This window comes from Drosophila arizonae, chromosome X (assembly GCF_054131065.1).
Source record: "Drosophila arizonae isolate 15081-1271.41 chromosome X, UAZ_ARI_1.0, whole genome shotgun sequence".
Classification (NCBI taxonomy): domain Eukaryota; kingdom Metazoa; phylum Arthropoda; class Insecta; order Diptera; family Drosophilidae; genus Drosophila; species Drosophila arizonae.
The window spans coordinates 28,374,203-28,392,328 of NC_142927.1; the positions used below are offsets into that span (position 1 = coordinate 28,374,203).

General features: G+C 40.8%; 1 protein-coding gene across 8 annotated transcripts in view; it reads left to right on the plus strand.

The window, feature by feature from the left end:
* The window catches only part of mgl (low-density lipoprotein receptor-related protein megalin), a 169,120-nt gene that overhangs the window by 28,402 nt on the left and 122,592 nt on the right, over positions 1 to 18,126 (plus strand). For 4 of the 8 annotated variants that reach the window (XM_089474029.1, XM_018015402.2, XM_089474025.1 and 1 more), the window contains one exon: positions 2,163 to 2,706. In XM_089474029.1, the coding sequence (XP_089330155.1) occupies positions 2,346 to 2,706 (361 nt within the window). In that variant the 5' untranslated portion in view covers positions 2,163 to 2,345. Of the gene's footprint in view, positions 1 to 1,411; positions 1,434 to 2,162; positions 2,707 to 18,126 lie in introns of all 8 variants that reach the window. The other 4 variants (XM_089474027.1, XM_089474031.1, XM_089474028.1 and 1 more) reach the window with 3 other exon arrangements.

Below are 18,126 nucleotides of genomic sequence, written 5' to 3' on the forward strand. Positions count from 1 at the left end.
GAGAAAAGAGCGAGAAAAAGAAGAAAAAGCAATGGCGATAGGGAAATGCTGCCGTTGGTGCAAGCGAGAGCCAACACAATGGATGCGTATGTGTGTGCGTGCGTGTTTCTATTTGCGCCATTTGCCGTTATTTGCGCGCATTAGCAATTTCTTTTGTATTGTTGTTGTTGTTCAGTTGTTGCTGTTGTTGTTGTTGTAGTTGGGCTGGGCGCTGTTGACGACATCGTCGACATTCGCTTGAGTCCATCGGTCCGTCGCTCCGTCCGTCCGTCCGGTCGGTCGCGCGGTCGCTCGGCCTGCCCGACATCCGCTTCTCGCTCCGTCCCTATTTCCACTGCATTTCGCCCTCCTTTCGCCCATTGCTCTTCCTCTTCCTCTTGCTGCTGGTGTTGTTGTTGTTGCTGTTGTTGCTCACCACGGTCTAGAGTCGAGAGTTGATTCAGTTGCTGTTATTTTGTGGCTTCTTTGTGGGCCTATTTTCCACTTGAAGGTGCTGTACCCAGGCACCGCCCTCCCCACCAACCCACACTCCTGCTCCCCCAGGCAGGGGGCGGGAGCTGGCCTCGCCGAGTGCCGCCATTTATTATGATCTCTGCTGCTTTTGTATCTCATTGTGGCTCATTTTTTTAATACATTATGATTTTGATTTTCGCTTTCGTTGCGTTCGCTGCGTGCATTTCATTTGTGCTTTAATTTAACGGAATCTTTACAATGTTCTACATATATTTATATGTATTTTTTTCCGTCTTCGTTTCTGAAGTGTTTTGGATGCGGTAATTCCTAAGCGGAGGCACTTTTGTTAAATAAATACGTCATTTATTACTGCCTCCCATTGTGTTACGCCTAATGCTGAGATAATGGACAAGAATGAACATGAATTTGGGCAAGCATTTATGAATGTGTGTGTGTGTTTGTGTTTAGCATAAAGGAACTAGTGAACGACTTTGACATACTCCTTACCTGAGGGCGTAAAACGAAATAGGAATTTAATGAACTTTTGATTTGTCTTTAATCTTTTCTTTGCCCTATCATGTACCATGTATTCATTCTCAATCCACTATGGTCTTCCATTTCCAATTCTTGCTCTACATTAGAATCTTTGGCTACCTTCTAGCTGTATTAGCCTGTCATCATCTCTAGTGCATTTACAGGGTATATATGTTTAGTTAACATAATACGTACACTCGACTAACACTAGCTGAGCACGTGAGCATAAATCAAATGATTTGAATAAATCTCATTTTCCACTCCCAAAGGTCAAAAGTTCACTTAACATCCATTTCCATGGCAAAGTGCATTTATGTACGCCATATGTACATACGTATACATAAAATGCCACGTAATTTATATCTTAATCACACTCAATTTGAGCTTTAATTAATCTAAGTATTATTTTCATTTCTCATTGCAGATATTGCGGACAAACTTAAATTGTAATGGATTTACCGACGGCTCAACAATAATGCAACGCATAATCTTTTTGCCTTTGCTTTCACTCTCTCCATCTCTCTCTCTCTCTCTCTCTCTCTCTAGCTCGCTCTCTTTCTGTCTGCGATACACACACACATACATATACATATACATAAAGTGCAATATTAATTTTAATTTTTGAGTGCTGATAAAAAAAAAGTTGACGACGTTGCCGCCCGCAAAGTCGACGGCAAAAGTTCACATAAAACGGCAAAAAGTTTTTCAATTATTGTAAAAAGTGTTAAAAACGACAAAAGAGAGAGAGAGAGAGCGAGCAGAAGTGTGAGGGAGGGGCATAGAGAAAGGGCGCAAGAGCATAAGAATTGGCGAGAAAGTGTAAAAGAGAGCGGGAGAGGGAGAGGGAGAGGGAGTAGGAGTAAGAAGTAGGGGAATTGTTGGAGGCTAGGGAGAAGCGCAGGCAGTTGCAGCAGAGCTCAGATACATATTTACATACATATAAATACATATATGTATATAAATCTATATTGCGTATCTGCATAAAAGAGAAACTGATTGAATTGCTTCAAATTAATTTATATCAATACTTATAAGCATATACATATATACATAAAGACATTAAGTGCATCGTTAATTGCCTTTTTAATCGAGCGTCGTCGCTGCGGCATCATAATCGAAAGTAGTTACATATATATTCATGCACATATATATAATATGTATATCGTTTTCAATAGAAAGACTGCAACGCCAGCAGCCAAGTGCAGTGTTAGCAAGTGCGCACGACCGCTGAAAACAGAGCCAAAGAGAGGTTAATCTAAATTAAAGAAAGTCAACAACAAGACACACACAAGTATATAAAGAACAAAGTGCAAACAAATTGAGGCAACAACTGACAAGTGGCCAAAGACAACGCCAAAATGAATCCGACGCCCGTGGGCATTGGATTCGGATGCGGCCGCAAACCTCCCAACAATGCCAAGAAGCGCTCCCGGTGGCCCCCACCAACACTGCTAGCAGCGACACCTGCCACGGCAACAGCGACAACGAAGGCGACAACAACACCAACATTCAGCAGAAAACAACAACACACACCACAGCTGAGCCCACACAGAGCCAGCTGCAGCAGCAGCAGCAGCAGCTGCTGCATCAGCAGTCGCTGCACCCAAATGATCCTGATCCTAGCACTGGCCATCGTGGCCCTAAACAACTTGGATAGCTTCCTTCCAGCACCAGCAGCAGCCTCGCTGCTCGGCGAGTCGCGACTTCGCCATAATCCAGGTAAGAGTCCCAAAATCATCTTCAATAATAAATCAAATATATAATGTAGCTCCCTATACGAAACTTGTATATTTACAATATATATTAAAAATTGAATCAATTATACTGAAAGAGTATTTTGGATTGTCCAATGAACAATATTCTTTGTCTATTCAGTTATCGATTAAAGCGTAATGGAATGAGTTAACGGTAGTCTTAGGGAGATTAGCTGGGAGATTATAATACTGTAGTTAAATACAAAAAAATATATATACATATGTATATATGTAAAATAGAAAGCAAAAATAGATAATGAGAAAAATTGAAACTCTATAAAATAATAATAATAAAAAAAAATGTATATATATATATATATATATATATATATATAAACTATAAATTTTAAGACTCTAGCTCCAGAGATGTAAAAGATATAATTGTATAACTTATTCACGGTAAGGGTTCTAATCGATAATACACAAATGGGAGTACTTTCGAATTTTTGAAACAAACAAGGGAATAGTTTTTTATATGAAAAATAATATAAAATTATATAAAGAAACGTATGCACCGTTAACTATATTATGTTTTATTCATTCAACTTGTAGAGTCCTATATACAGTGCCTGCGTTATGAGCTGTGCCAAGCCAAGATGTGCCACGATATGTGACAGATAGATGGATATATTCCTGATAGATTCGAGCTTGGCGTTCAACTATTTTCCAATTAGGCATTCTTTTGAGTGCACAAATTGCTGGGAAAATCCAATTTGTTGGCTTTCTTTCCATTTGCATGCAAATTGTTTCTTGCATAACTTATAAGCGATTGCTGGCAATAATATTGGCAAGGGCCACGCCCCACATCACACAGCGCCCACTGAAATTGATTTCTAGCCACAATTTCCTGTTTTCATTTAGACGGAATCAAAGTAAAACTACGATATGAATATGCTGCGATCAGGAAAAGACAAAGTTCTTAATCTGACTCATTTGAGGGCCACCCAGAGAGTAGTCCACCAAAGTCAGGTTCCACTGTCCTTCGCTTCCTTCGCTGCCCAATTGAGCTCGTTGACATGCATCGTATGCCATAATAATGTTGGACAGCTTGCCTAGCACATATTTAAATGCATTTTAATAACATTAAAAACTTGTGACACACAAAAAATGATGACTGCATGGCACGTATTCCCTGCTAGAGAGCTATATATATTTATATATCTTTTTTTTTTTTTTTTTTTTTTTTTTGAAGAGGGAATCTCGTTCGTATCACAGAAAATCTGCACCCGCAGCATGACCAACAACAATTCACACACATTCACATACATATATGGAGAAAAAGTCGCTGAGAGAGAGAGAGAAAGAGAGAGAGAGAGTGACAGTTAGAGAGCGAGAGAGAGATAGCCATACATATAATGACTAGTGAAGAGAAAGAGAGAAAGTTGAAAATTGAGGGTGGGATAAACTAAGCCGCACAAACTTTTGCTGCGGGCGCAAAACTTTTGATAAAATGCTGAAAGACAAAAACTAAAGAAATTATGTCAAACGTCAAGCGTCAAGGGCAATGCAGTGCAGCTGGTCTGCATAGAATATGCACCTATATACATATATTTAGATAATGCATGATATTATGGAAAACTAAAGTTTTTGTTTTGCTTAATAAACATATTTACATAGTAAACATCTAAATATTTGGATATCTATTATTTCGTATTACATTGATCAAGAGTTTTCAGATGGCTCAAGAGTCTTGCTAGGAAACTAGAATACCCTCATACACAGACACACACACACACACACAGACACATAGCGTCACCTAGTTTGGTAAATTTTTTTGGTGCTGGCTCGCCCTTAAAATAATTCCTGTGTGCCTGTATGTGTGTGTGTGTGTGCATCTATGTGCTTCTATCTCTCTCTCTCTCTCTCTCTGTGTGCTGGTTGCTGCCGCTGCCCGAAATTATGAATCAGGAAGTCTTAATAAGCGCAATTTCGAGTCATTATTCACATAGAGAAGCGCCCGGCACGGCACGTCTTTGCCGAGTGCGGGAGAATGACGACGACAACAACAACAACAACAACAACAACTGAAAACTGTTATAAATGTTGTCAGTATGTATGTAGTTGTTGTTGTTAACTATACGTACATACTAATAGTGACCAGACACATGAGATGGCGAAAAACTGTCTGTCTGTCTGTGTGTGTGTGTGTGTGTGTGTGAGCATAGAGGGGCAACGTGCTGCAGTTGTTGTTGCAGTTGCCGTTGCCGTTGCCGTTGCCTTTGCCGTTGATTTTAATTAAGTGAAACGTTTAATGTGCGCGCCACAGATTTGTGTCTCGCGCCCTTGATGCAGGGCAGTCCGGCAGTCCGGCAGTCCGGCGCAGTCAAGGCACACGGGTGTGGCAGTGCGGCAGGCATGGTCGATCGTTAGCTACAGCCAGTCGGGGGCAAGAAGTTTGTGGCGAGAGGCGAAATTGATCAAATTGTTTTAAGTGGATCTCTAAAACAGTGGGCTGCTGTATGTGTGAGAGTGTGTGTGTCGGTGTGTGTGTGTGTGTGTGTAAACTCAGAATCTGGTCATGCGGTAGGCGAATGATTTGAATGGCCGTCATAATCGCTTATCTAGTTATTAAAAGCTCGCATTGCTCAGCTTAGCTCAGCTCATGAGTCCCTCTCGCTCTCGCTCTCCCTCTCTCTGTATCTCCGTCTCTGTCGCTCATTCTGCTGGCCAAGTGCAAGTTTAGTGCAGTCATGTGACAAACAGCGTGACAAACAGCCCGTCAATGTGCAGTTTCTCTCACTTCCCATTTCCCTTTGGTTTCTTTTTCGTCTTTTCTTTTTTTTCTATATTTCTTTTCTGCAACTGACAGCTGTTGTTGTTGTTGTTGATGTTGTGCTTGTTGTTGCTGTTGTTGTTGAAGTTTCTGCAGCTACAACGGCAACAATCAAACAGCAACACAAAGTCATTTAATGCAATTTGTTGATTGCGCTCTATGCTGTTATTATTGTGTTCCTCTTATATGTCTGCTCTATGTATGTGTATGTGTATGTGTGTGTGTGTGTGTTAGTATGTATGTGTGCTGTTTGTACCTTTTGACATTTGAGCAGAGCTTTGGCACAAACCTGAAAACACACTCTACTATGCGCTATGTCCCAGCGCCAATGCCTCTCGCTCTTTCCCTCTCACTCACAGTTTTCTCTCTCTCTCTCTCTCTCTCTGTTGAACTTTGTCTCTGTTTACCGCTTACACTGAGGCATGGGTGGCTGGCGCCAAAAGAGGCAAAAGCAAAGAAATGGCTTTAATGGCATTTAATAAATAGCATACAACAAAATTTGCCAAAGTGGAGAGACAGAGAGGCAAATCAGAGGACAAAAGGCAAGCGGACAGCACAGACGGACGGACAGAGAGACGCTGGGACAGACTAACGAACGGACGGACGGACGGAATGATAGACTAACGCAACCGGATTCAAATTCCAGTTTCCATATGACAGACAGAATGCAACTGATGCTGCTTCTGCTTCTGCTTCTGCTTCTGCTGCTGCTGCTGTTGCTGTTGCTGCTGCTGTTGCTGCTGCTGTTGCTGCGCTTTCGCATCAATATCATATGTGCTAGTTACAGACTGACACCCATTCAGCCCGGCAACAGCCAGCACCTGAAGCTGCATCTGTGACTGAATGGCTCACAGACGGACGGACTGACTGACAGATTGACTGACTGACTGACTGACTAACTGACTGACTGACTAGCTCTCGCTGTGTCTCCGCGGATACGTTTTGTTTATGACGCGCACAGTCGCAGTCGCAGTCACAGTCACAGCCATGTTTCTAACGTGCCTTACATAATCCGCCGAGAAAGACCGAAATATGCATTCCCATGAATCGCTTTTGTTGTATTGTTGTTCGAGCAGTTAATAACCGGCGTTGCTCGGCTCCAGCTGGAGCTGTGGACTCACAGCTCGCAGTTTGTTTAATTTGCACCAGCTTCAGCATGCTTTCCTCTATGTCTTCCTCTTTCTTTTTTCTGTGGCAAGGCGTCACGCGACTTTTCTTTTTTTTCTGCTCTTTTCGCCCTACCTCTATTTATTTAACATTTCGAAAACCACAATCGAAAGCCGCAAAGAGAAAAGAGAAACAACAACAGCAACAAAGCGTTTTGTTGGGCTCTGCCATTTGAATATTACATATTTTTGCTTCATTTAAATGTACTCAATTAATAAAGTATTACTTTTTGAACTGGAATGGATTGAACTTTTCAGATTAATCAGTCAGCCGGATAGTCAATCTGTAAGTCAACCAGTTAGTCAATCTGCTAGCTAATCTTACCGTCAGTCAGTGGGCAATAAACAAGCCAGTTAACCAGTTCGTTAGTTAGTTAGTTCAATCAGTTAGGTAGATAGTCACAGAATCACATAAATACTTCGGATTATAGGTGTTTGATTATCTGTCAATCAGTCAGTCCATCAGTCAGGTACATCAAACAACAGGGCAAGCATAGTAGTTAAACAATTTAAGCTTAGTGACTATCCCTAAGCAGTCAGTCAACCAAACAGATTATAAGTCAGTCAAACCATAAGTCAATCAGTTGAGTCAATCGTTGAATTAGTTAGCCAATCAAGCAGTCTGACTGTCTGCCGCATTATCTATCAATCAGTCAATTAATAATTCAATCAATCAAATTGTGGATATTCACAGAAGAAAAATTCAAATTCCATTCAATTCAGTCACACAGTCAATCATCAAGTTCGCCGAATTGGTAGTTAGGTAAAAAATCTATCAAATCATTGAGCCATCTAATCAGGTAGTATTTCAGGTAATCAATCAATGACTCACTGTACATATCACTCCAAAGTAAGACAAACAATCAAAATATATTCGTTCAATCAGTCAATCAGACTTTTGTCCAGTCGATTCAATCAGTCGACGAGTCGGTTAAATAGGCAATTAGATTAATCTATCAATCAGATAGCTATTCAGTATGTCAGTCAATCAATCAAGTTTTGAATTTGGCAATCAGTGAGTGAGTGACTCAGTCAACCAACCCATAAAACTACCTGTTGGATGATGGAACAAAAAGTAAGTTCGTTGCGCACATCAGTCAGCTATTTCTTTGGTACTTCAGGCAGTCAATCAGTCAGTCAGTCAGTCAGTGTGGCAGTCAGCTTATCTGACAGTCAGTCAGTTGCTTTTCGGATTTAAGAAAGTTCGACACGCATCGATGAAGTGAGAAAGACGACTCAATTGTGGGCGGGGAGCAATGACACGCTGCACTTACACATGCACACTTGCCAAGGTGTGTATGATGTCTGTGTGCACATACACACAGACACATTGCCTACAGATGTAGTGGGTAAAACTGGAATGCTCTTTCGTTTGTCGTTTGGCCTTTAATCGCAGTCGCCGTTGCTGTCGATGCCAGCAGCAGATGCAGCAGCAATTGCAATCGCAATCGCAGTTGCAGTTGCAGTTGCAATTGCAGTTGCAGTTGCAGCTGCAACCGCAGCAGCGGCAACATTGCTGCTACTTTGGCCGCTTCTTCTTCTGCGGAGACACAAAGCCAATGGCCAGTGGGTGGCTTGGGCTGTTCGCCTGGTGACCACAAAGTTAATTGCACTATTTGTGTGTGTGTGTGTGTGTTTGGGGGGGGGGGGGGGGGCTATGTATGTATGTGTGCGTGTTGCTGCTGCTGCTGCTGCTTTTGCGGCTGCCCGTTGCGGACAAATAACTTTGCTAATACTTTGACCGAGCCAACAACTTTTATGAGAGCTTTGAGCTCGGCTTTCGCTGCGGTTGCATGCTACTCAAACACACACACACACACGCAGAAAGAGAAAGAGACAGAGGCACATATTCATGCAAAAGTCACATGCAGCAGTTCTTTAAGACTCTGTGAAGCGAGTGGGCGAAATTAGTTAAAAGTGGTTCGGGCTGACTTGACTTGGCCCATTTCAGAGCGCGCGGAAGACGGAGCCGAGAACTTGTCAACCGAAGGCAACTGCCTCGAGTAACGGTAATGCCCACGCCTCTGGCATATGGCATATGGAAAAAGCCACATAGTAATCTAGAATATGGTCTACAATTCTTAAACTCTTAGTTGCATCATTCAGGAGTTGGCTTAGACTAGACAAATCTCTGGGAATCTCTCGAATGAAGGGTCTCTGATTCATATAATTATCATATGTAGCAAATGAAAGAAAACCTAGTCAATTAAAGATACGAGCGGAAGATTATATAAGCCTAAGAGTTTAAGGTCTTATCAACCAAGAAGCCTAGACAGATCTGTAATGATGTGTTCGACTAACTTCTAGAAATGGCTGGAAGACCGATTCCCACAATATAGAGAAAGTCTGGGTGAAGTAACTGCAGAGTTAAGCGGGAATAATATCGCGCATTGCATGCTCGTGACGTAATCGCAGTGAAGACGATCATAAATCAGCATCGGAAACGAGTTTACGGCGAGCACCGAAAGAGGATAAAAGACTTGATGGAATCGATCAAGCATGGGATAACTCGTCTAGATCTAAATTGATATAAAAAGGTATACAGGGCTGTCCATATTCGACAGATCCACAAAGCTGTCCATATTCAACGGACCGATATTTATTATTGTTATTATTTTTTTAAATCCAAGATATTCGTTCATGTTGACATTAATTTTAGAATGTGAAATCTCACAAAAGGAAGTCTTGAGCCTGTACGGCTTGTCAAAGGATATAGGGTTGCCAGATGGGTCCGTCGAATGTGAACAGCCCAATAGAGGTGCACTATATAGGTCACCGATCCACCGATCGATAAAGCTCTGAACGAGAATTCGAGAATTGAAATCCAATTGAAAATAATGAAGCGAAAACTGAAGAGGGAGGCGAATTGGCCGCGTGGTCGGTGCGAGCGAAGCTGCAAATGCAGCCAAAGATTGCCGGTGGGCAGATCAGCAACGGCAACAATTGCAGCTGCCTGGCTGGGAGCCCGAGCGCCAATGGGCGCTGCGTCTGCGACTAGCTTCGAGTCTGAGTGGCTTTGCCTATTAGATTACCTGTGTCAACAGCGTCGCAAATTACAATGCGACGGGGCGAGCGAAACCAGTTTTAACTGCATTTCCAGCAACAGCAGCAACAACAACATCAACAACAGCAGCAACTTGTAGCAAGTTCCACGCTTACACACACACACACACACAGTCACACACACACATAACAAGTTGGCATCCACATGCCGCTCACTTTGGGGCAGCGCTGCTCTGCTGCTGCAGTCGCAGTCGCAGTCGGCGTCGTAGCTGCTGCTGACATCACTGTTAACGTCAGCAGCGACGTTGCGCTTTGCGCTTGGCTGGCTCCCTGCTCCCCTCCTTCTCCCCTCGTCCTCCCTCACAGATGACTGCTTGACTCTCTGGCTAGCCGGCCGGTTGTTGTTGTTGTCGTTGTTGTTGTTGTCGTTGTTGTTGTTGTTGTTTGTTTGTTTGTTTCGTCTCCATTTGCGTTGCGTATCGTTAGTCGCTGTTTGTAGCGACGATTCGGTTCGTTGATGATATGTTTGTGGAGCCTGGCTTGGGGGAGGGTGTGGACTATGGCCTGTGGCAGGGGCAGGGGAAGGGGCTGAGGCAGGGAGGTGGGTGCTCGTAAGGCGTGCGATGCCGGTAATAACAGCCATAGGTCGACTGGTCTGTCGGTTATTTTCTGTTGTTGCTGCTGTTGTTGCTGTTGTTGTTTTCCTCTGCCTCAACCACAGCGTTGCCTCGCTCGGTCACATGGCACATCTCTCGCTCTCTCTCTCTTTCTCTCTGTCTGCCTGCCTCTCTGTTGCTCGTTCTCTCTCGGCCGCTTTCCTTCACTCCCTTGCGCTGTCTCGTGCTTGATCGGCAAGGTATTTTCTTGCTTTAGTTCGTCTCATTGTTGTTGCTATAAACAATATTTTTCACGTTGTTGTTGTCGGCGTTTCTTTATTGCCTCTTTGTGTGCGCTCTGCGCTCCATGTATGCGTGTGTGTGTGTTGTTGTTGTTGTTGTTATTGCTGTTTTTCGTTATTTTTTCCCTCTTTCTGTTGTTGTTGTGTTTTTATTTTGTAGTTTTTTTTTTTGTGCTTCTCGTTCAGCACTCGGTGCCTGGCACCGGCGATCACCGCTTTAAGCTGCGACAGCAGCCAGCCAACAGCAGCAACAGCAGCAACAACAGCAACAACAATAGCAACATCAAAACAACAATAATCGCAGTGCATGTGCACCACCAGATCAACACACACACGCACACTAACACACACATGCAACAAGAGAAAACGAGTACGAATGCTGTAGGAATGCAGGGTAGCATTCGCGCTCTGACTAGCAGATACCCTGTAGGCATTTGCTGGTGGGATCTGCTGGAGTTTAAGTATTGCATTGAGGGATCTACGAGCAACAATTGCAGTCAGCAAATGGCTTTGCCATTTTTATTGTTTATTGGATTTCTGTACCATCGCTGTTGTTGTTGGCCCCACCATGAGCAGAGGAAGGAATTCAGCTGATCAAATGACATTCCCATGTTAGCTGGCTCGGCTCAGCGCAATTGAATGGGATTGATGACGAAGATTGTCGCAAGGCTAAGCTGCAGTAAAACCTGAAGTGCATTCAAGAGCAACGGCAACAGGGTCTGTTAGAAAGAGCAAGAGTTGGCCTAAGCTGTTTCTAGTGGCTTCGGGCTTCGAGCCATGGCCAAGAGTAACGGTGTCTCCTCTTGGTCCTGCTTCTGTTATGCTATTCTCAATTCATCTCTTACCTAATCTGAGTATTCAAATGAGTAGCTTCGTCAGTTATTACATCTCGAAATTCCCTTGCAAATCTCAATGACAGCAATTGGCCTATGAGCGTGGAACTGGGTGTATTAAACGAATTAATTACTGATTCCCATTGTCGGCGCGTCTTTTAAAGCGAATTACGTTTGATGCCAATTGGCATTAATTGAGCCGTGGATTATGTGGCGTATACGCAACGCGCGACAATTGCCGTTTGAATTGTTTTTTGTTCTTGTTTTGGGTTTTTTTTCGGCAAAAATAATTTGTGTTTCTGCTTTAGCTGCGAATTGGCTAATTACGAGATTCAATTCGATAAGCGCATACCGCATTCCCTATCGAAACGCGATCTGTATGTATGTATGTATGTATAGGAGTATGTACATTTGCTTGTGTAGGCAATAATGTGATTTCCTGCTCGCTCGCAAGCTGAGCCAACAACAACCAGGCCTTATGAATGTTTAAGTGACGACAGGCGGACTTACCTACGAATTACATACACATACAAAAGTCTATATGATAATGTGCATATGTGTGCATATTTATATGTCTGAATGCGTCATGGCATGTGCTCAATGCAAAATCACATTTCATGGACTCGAAAGGTTTTTTTTTTTCGTTTTCGTTTTGCTTTTTATTTTAAACTTGTAATTACATTGAGCGCAGTCGATAAAACTGTCATGTGACCAAGTCTGATGACGCTGGGCTGGTGCTCATAGAGACCAGGGAGATCAGGCAGACCTGGAGACATCGAGACCTCGAGACCTCAGCAGCATTGACAGGCTGACTTCATATTTTATAGACATTATGCATATTCCTGTCACGTTTCATGCTGCGTATACGTAATATGCGCACTCATGTTGCATTCTAACGGTGCCTTGCAGCGCCAGTCGCCATTAGCGAGTAACAGTTAATTGTTTATTAAATAATTAATTGCACACAAACACACATACACACACACACACACACAGAGATAGTATATCTAGTGAGACACTCACGTCGAACTCAAGCGCTCATCAACTTTAATAACGAGCTTTTGATTAGGGCTAACAATAGAATATGCCCATATATGTGTGCATTTGTATGTGTATGTGCCTATGCATATATAAATTTAAATATATACGCTTTATAGCACTGAGAGTCTCAAAGTCTACTCATATAGCAGCATATATATAGAATATATAGAAGCATAGCCAAATTGTAGTTAGACTGAGAGAGTAGGCTAGCCTAAGCTGTGCGATCTCAGCAGGCAAGACATTAGCACTTCTCTATTATTATGAAATTAATTAATTTAATATTGAATTCATTTGGAATTGCCTTAGATTTCCGTAATAGGCTTTACTTTAAGAGAACTTTATAGACAATAGGCAAAATATATGCCTAACATAGACTCACCGCATCACAAATACAATGAAGCAATCTTCACTATTATTAAATTAAATATATTTTATTTTGAATATTTCTTAGTATTCGAACTTACTTAGACTGAGTGAGCAAATGTAAGGCGAGTGTTAGTTGAAGCGATTCGGTTGCTGACAAAACAGACGAATAGATTGTTCTATTCAATACATTATTTTACCTCATGATATGATAATACATATTCATACAGATAGATATATATGTATCTGTACATACATATGGAATTTATTTCTATTTTAATTTTGCCAAAATGTTCTATAAAGCGCTTACTCTTGATTATTGTTCAGCATATGTCTATTCATATTGCAGTACAAATATGAAATACATGTGAGCACATATGTACATATATATAAAACAAATGTAATCCGGCTTTGCGCGGCACTAGGCAAGTAATAATTTAATATCAAATGTTATAAAGATTGATTGAGTGAGTTTTATGGCAGCTATTAGCTGCTTACGAAGTGCTTACTCTCACTCTCTCACTCTCACTCTCTCTCACTTTCGCTCTCCCTCTCTCTCTCTCTCTCTCTCTCTCTCTCTCTTGGCTTATTTGGGCTTAAAGAGGGTTTCTCTTGACGCACGATTATTTCCGGAGGCCCTACTTCGTTGCCATTTCGAACACAATAGAATTGCCCCACAATTGCAGTGCAATAAGCTGCTTGCCGCTTGCCGCATGCCGCATGCCGCATGCCACATGCCGCATGCAACAAATATAAAGTTTTATATTATTCCCTTTGGCTGAGCAAATATTTGTGCCAAACGGAATTAAATCGATTTTGCTAGCTGGCATGTTAATTTTTTCATTGCACCTTTTCTTGCGGCCCTTTGATAGCGGCTGCACTGCAACAAAAAACTGACTGCATTCGGCATTATTGTCGCATCAGTTGAATATGCAATGGCGCAGCCAGCCAAATCTAATAGACGATTCTGTTTTTGTGCACCTGTCACATGCCCCTCTCCCCTCTACTACTCCCCTCTACCCGACTGCGATATGTTTCTGTCCGTGTGCCCGGGCGGGCCATTGATGACATTTCATTTGCAGTTCATAATGCATTTATTTATCGAGCATAGCCCAGCAGCGAGCAAATTAATTGAATCCCACAGTTCTCTCTGTGAAATTCGAAAATGCCTTCAATCGAGCGCTGTTGCCAGCTTTTGCAGGGCTCGTTCGCTTTGTGCCAGCCAAAAGAAAAAGGGCGAAAAACGAGCGCAAAGAATAACAAAAAATTATTACAAAATGGCACAACAAAATGGCGATGCCTGCCAGCTGAACCGTTCTTTTGCCCTCTGGCTGCATGCGTGTGGGTGTGTGCGTGTGTGTGTGTGTGTGTGTGTGAGTCTGCGAGGTATTTGCATGAACAACCAGGTGCAGTTGCAGCAGCTACAGCAAATTTGCAAATTTATATATTTTATCGAATTTTTTATTGCACTGGAAGCGCATTAAATGCTTGTAATTAAGTTGGACCAGAATTTATGAGAGGAGAGTGCTGCGACTATGGCTCTTGCAGCTCATCGCCTTGGCTCTCCCCCAACCTCGGCTTGCCCCGCCTCGCATCGCCTCCCGCCGCATCGCATCGCATTTCATGCATTTGTGCTGGCATTTAACACTTGGCATTTCAAACTTTTCGAAAAGGCTTCAAAGGCAAAGTTGAATTAGCCTCGCCGCTGTGGCATGCAGCATGCAGCGTGCAGCGTGCAACATGGCAGACATTCCAGCTCGGCTGTTGTCATATCAGCTCGAAAATTTGTTAAAAATGTTAACGACCATCCGAGTCAACAAGTCACTCATAAATAAAGTCTCTTTGCTCTACTTCAAGCTCTGCGAAAATTCATTAAAGCTTGAGCCAATGACTCCAATGGCATTCCCTGGTTTTTGCACTTGTTTCATCTATAAAAATATTTAATAATAATGTTTTATTATGTTTACAGCCTGTATACATTTATTGTATTTGGTTATTTAACGATCAATTTAATACCTGATGCTGATTAGTTCTTTGTCTATGAATAGACCTAAAGCAGAGCAAAGAGCGAATAACAGTAGATTGTTTTCGGACCACGTTTTCTCTTACTGATCATGAGCGTTCCATGCAGATAGCCAAGCTATAGCCCCTATATAGCAATTGGAGCAGATCTAAATCAATCATACATATCATCATTAATCTGAAATAAACATTCACACATGTATATTTCGTATCAGTGTGCTATTCTAACTCTGTGTTAGTTAGTCGTGGCTGCCTGTTGCAGTGGTATGAGAGAGCAACTAACAGCTCGAACTATTCGAGTGAGTTAGCATTCTAGTGACAATTGAAGGATGCAATGCCACTAAAAGAGAGAGAGAGAGGGTGAGAGAGAGAGAGAGAGAGAGAGAGAGGGAGAGAGAGAGACGACTATAGATGTAGCTGAACAACGGTTATTGCTGAGTGAGAGCATAGGGTTGCTCTGATTTCGATAACAAAGAAAAATGCAACAAGAACTAAAGAGTTTCATAGGGCAGGCCAGAAAAGGGACTTGGCTCCAGACTGTTGGACGAGAGTGGGCTTAGCAACACCGGGATATAATAATTGTGCAAGTTGGAATAATATTAATACGCCGACATATACTAGAAGTGGATCTTAAAGGTAACAGTAAAGGAATATCGATCTGCCGATGATCGTTCTTCCTAAGAGAGGGCACTCTTTATTGTCGCACTCCTTAGCTATTCACTTTCTGCCTTTGAAGCCAGATGTGAGCAGGTGAACAAGGAAATCCAAAATTACTAATGGAATTTATAGATGCTCATGACAGATCAATTTCATCCAATAGATTTCCCTTATTGAATTGTCTTATTTATTTAATTGTCTTATTAATTTATAAATTAAATTTATCAATTGACTTTTATACTTTAAATAAATCCTAATAGATGTACATTTCAGCCGGCTTAGACTTTAGATTAAATGGCAATATATATACAATACATCATATTAATTATACCTATACATATGAGATATATTATATATATTTTGTCATTTAATTCCATTGAGCACATTAATGTATACTTGCATATTTCTGCTTCTGGAAAATATCAATATGAAACTGATCTTTGTTCTAGCTCTCAATTCAGATCGAAGCTTTGGTTTTCCAATTAGCATTAGCGCAACTTTCATTGAGCTGGATCAAAGTTAATTAAAACTCTCGCATCGAAAGTGTCTCCGTCTGCGCACAGATTGAGCTGCGTATGTGATTAGCCTTGTGCTGATGCATATAAACAGCATTTCTGTGGTCTCCAGCTGGCCTTGCCTCAAATCCCTGTAATTCCTTTCGATTCGATTGGCACTTTATCTGTTTGAGATTTCATTTCTCAACGGAGGAGAAGGCAAATACTTTAAGAAATAAGCAAAGGGCTACTTATTGACACACAATATTAGCTGTTCAGCTGTCCAAACGAAACCAACATGTAAACCATCTAAATATAATGCATGTGTGTGTGTGTGTGTGTGTGTGTGTCGCATATTATGAAACATTATTATTTGGTTAGCAGAGCCAATGTGTGTGCCCTTGCTGTGCTTAAGTTTGTCAGCAATCAGGACACACACACACACGCACGTGCACTCACACTTACACACACACACATGCACAGGGAGATAGTCATATATGGCTCTTTAAGGTCTCTGGTGTATTTTGGGCTTCGTTGGCAATGGCTTTGAGCCAGACATAAATATATACAAATGTATGTGTATGTGTATATGCATAGCTGGCTCTTAAGCTGCTTAAATTTGTCTCACTGGCCAGAGGCCCAATTATAGATTTAGCCAATTGTATATGGCATAGGTGTGGACGGTGCATGGCTATACAGCAATTCGCAAAATATGCGTTAGATGGCATTTAATCGAAATTAATTGCACAATGCACACACACACACACACACACACACACACACACACACACACACACACACACACACACACACACACACATACACACACACACACATGTACAGAGCATTGTTAGTTATATGGCTTAGTCTGTTGGGTTTTGTTACGCTTATTGCATTGCAGCCATTTCATTCTCAAAGTTATTTTCAAAGTGCGACAACCCTCGTAGAGTTGACAGGCGAGAAAACAATGCGCACCCCTGCTCCAGCAACTGTTGCTGCTGCTGTTGACACCAGCTTAACATTCTCTGGCAGATGAGAGCCTGTCTGTTGCCTGAACCTTTAGCTGAAGCTAAAACTCCAGCTGCAGCTTCAGCTCTAGCTTTAGCTATTTTCGCTAGTGTCCCTTTGAGATGCGAAATGAAAGAGAAAATTGAATTTCGCACAAAACTTTTTAATTACTCGCATTCATTGTAAACCCATTTACCAGTTGATCATAAGAACTGCAAGCGTGGCACACAAATATGAGCAGATACTAAACGACTTAATGATACCCTAACTAATCTCAGTTGTTGCACATCGACTTTAGTATAGACTCTATAGAATCTCCATTTTCATTTCGTATATTGTTACATAAATATATGGAGAGATATTTCAAATCGAAATGTGATTTTAACTCAATTCCTCTGAGTTACGGCTGCTTTAATAAAAGCTAATATGCCGGATATTTCAGTATTAAATTTATATGAAAAACAGTCTATGTTCAGCTTTAAATGTCAGTTGCTCAGTTCTGAAGTTTTAAATGTTTCTTTTTTTCGTTTATGCAACAATTTGCAAGATTTTATGGGTTTATTGTTTAAACGTCGAATGCAGACATAATATTATATTTACATATTTTTCTGAACAATAACAATAACAATAAAGTCAGAGAATTAGTTTAACTACTTCGCATTGATAATTTTAAATTTAATGAAAAAAAAAAAAAAAAAAAAAATATAAAATGTAAACAATAAATCAAGTAGAACAAATTTTAAATGTAAAAATAAATAAATAATAAATGCATAATTTTGAAGTCAATTACAAACGAAATTGAAACTAATAATATTAATAACAACGTACCAAATCAATAATAAATTAAATTAATACTAAATATTATTCTAAAGTTAATCATACTTTTAAGTAATTTAGAAACAATGATAAAATATCAAAATTAATAATTAAAAAATAAAAATAAAAATAAAAAAAAAAAAAAATAATAATAATAATAATAATAATAATAATAATAATAATGTACTAAATGAATAACAAATAATATAAAAATAATAAATGAAAACAAATTTAAAAATAACAAAAATAATATTTACACAATTAATAATTATAATAATTAATTGTAAAGATTTATAAGTATAGTTATAGTT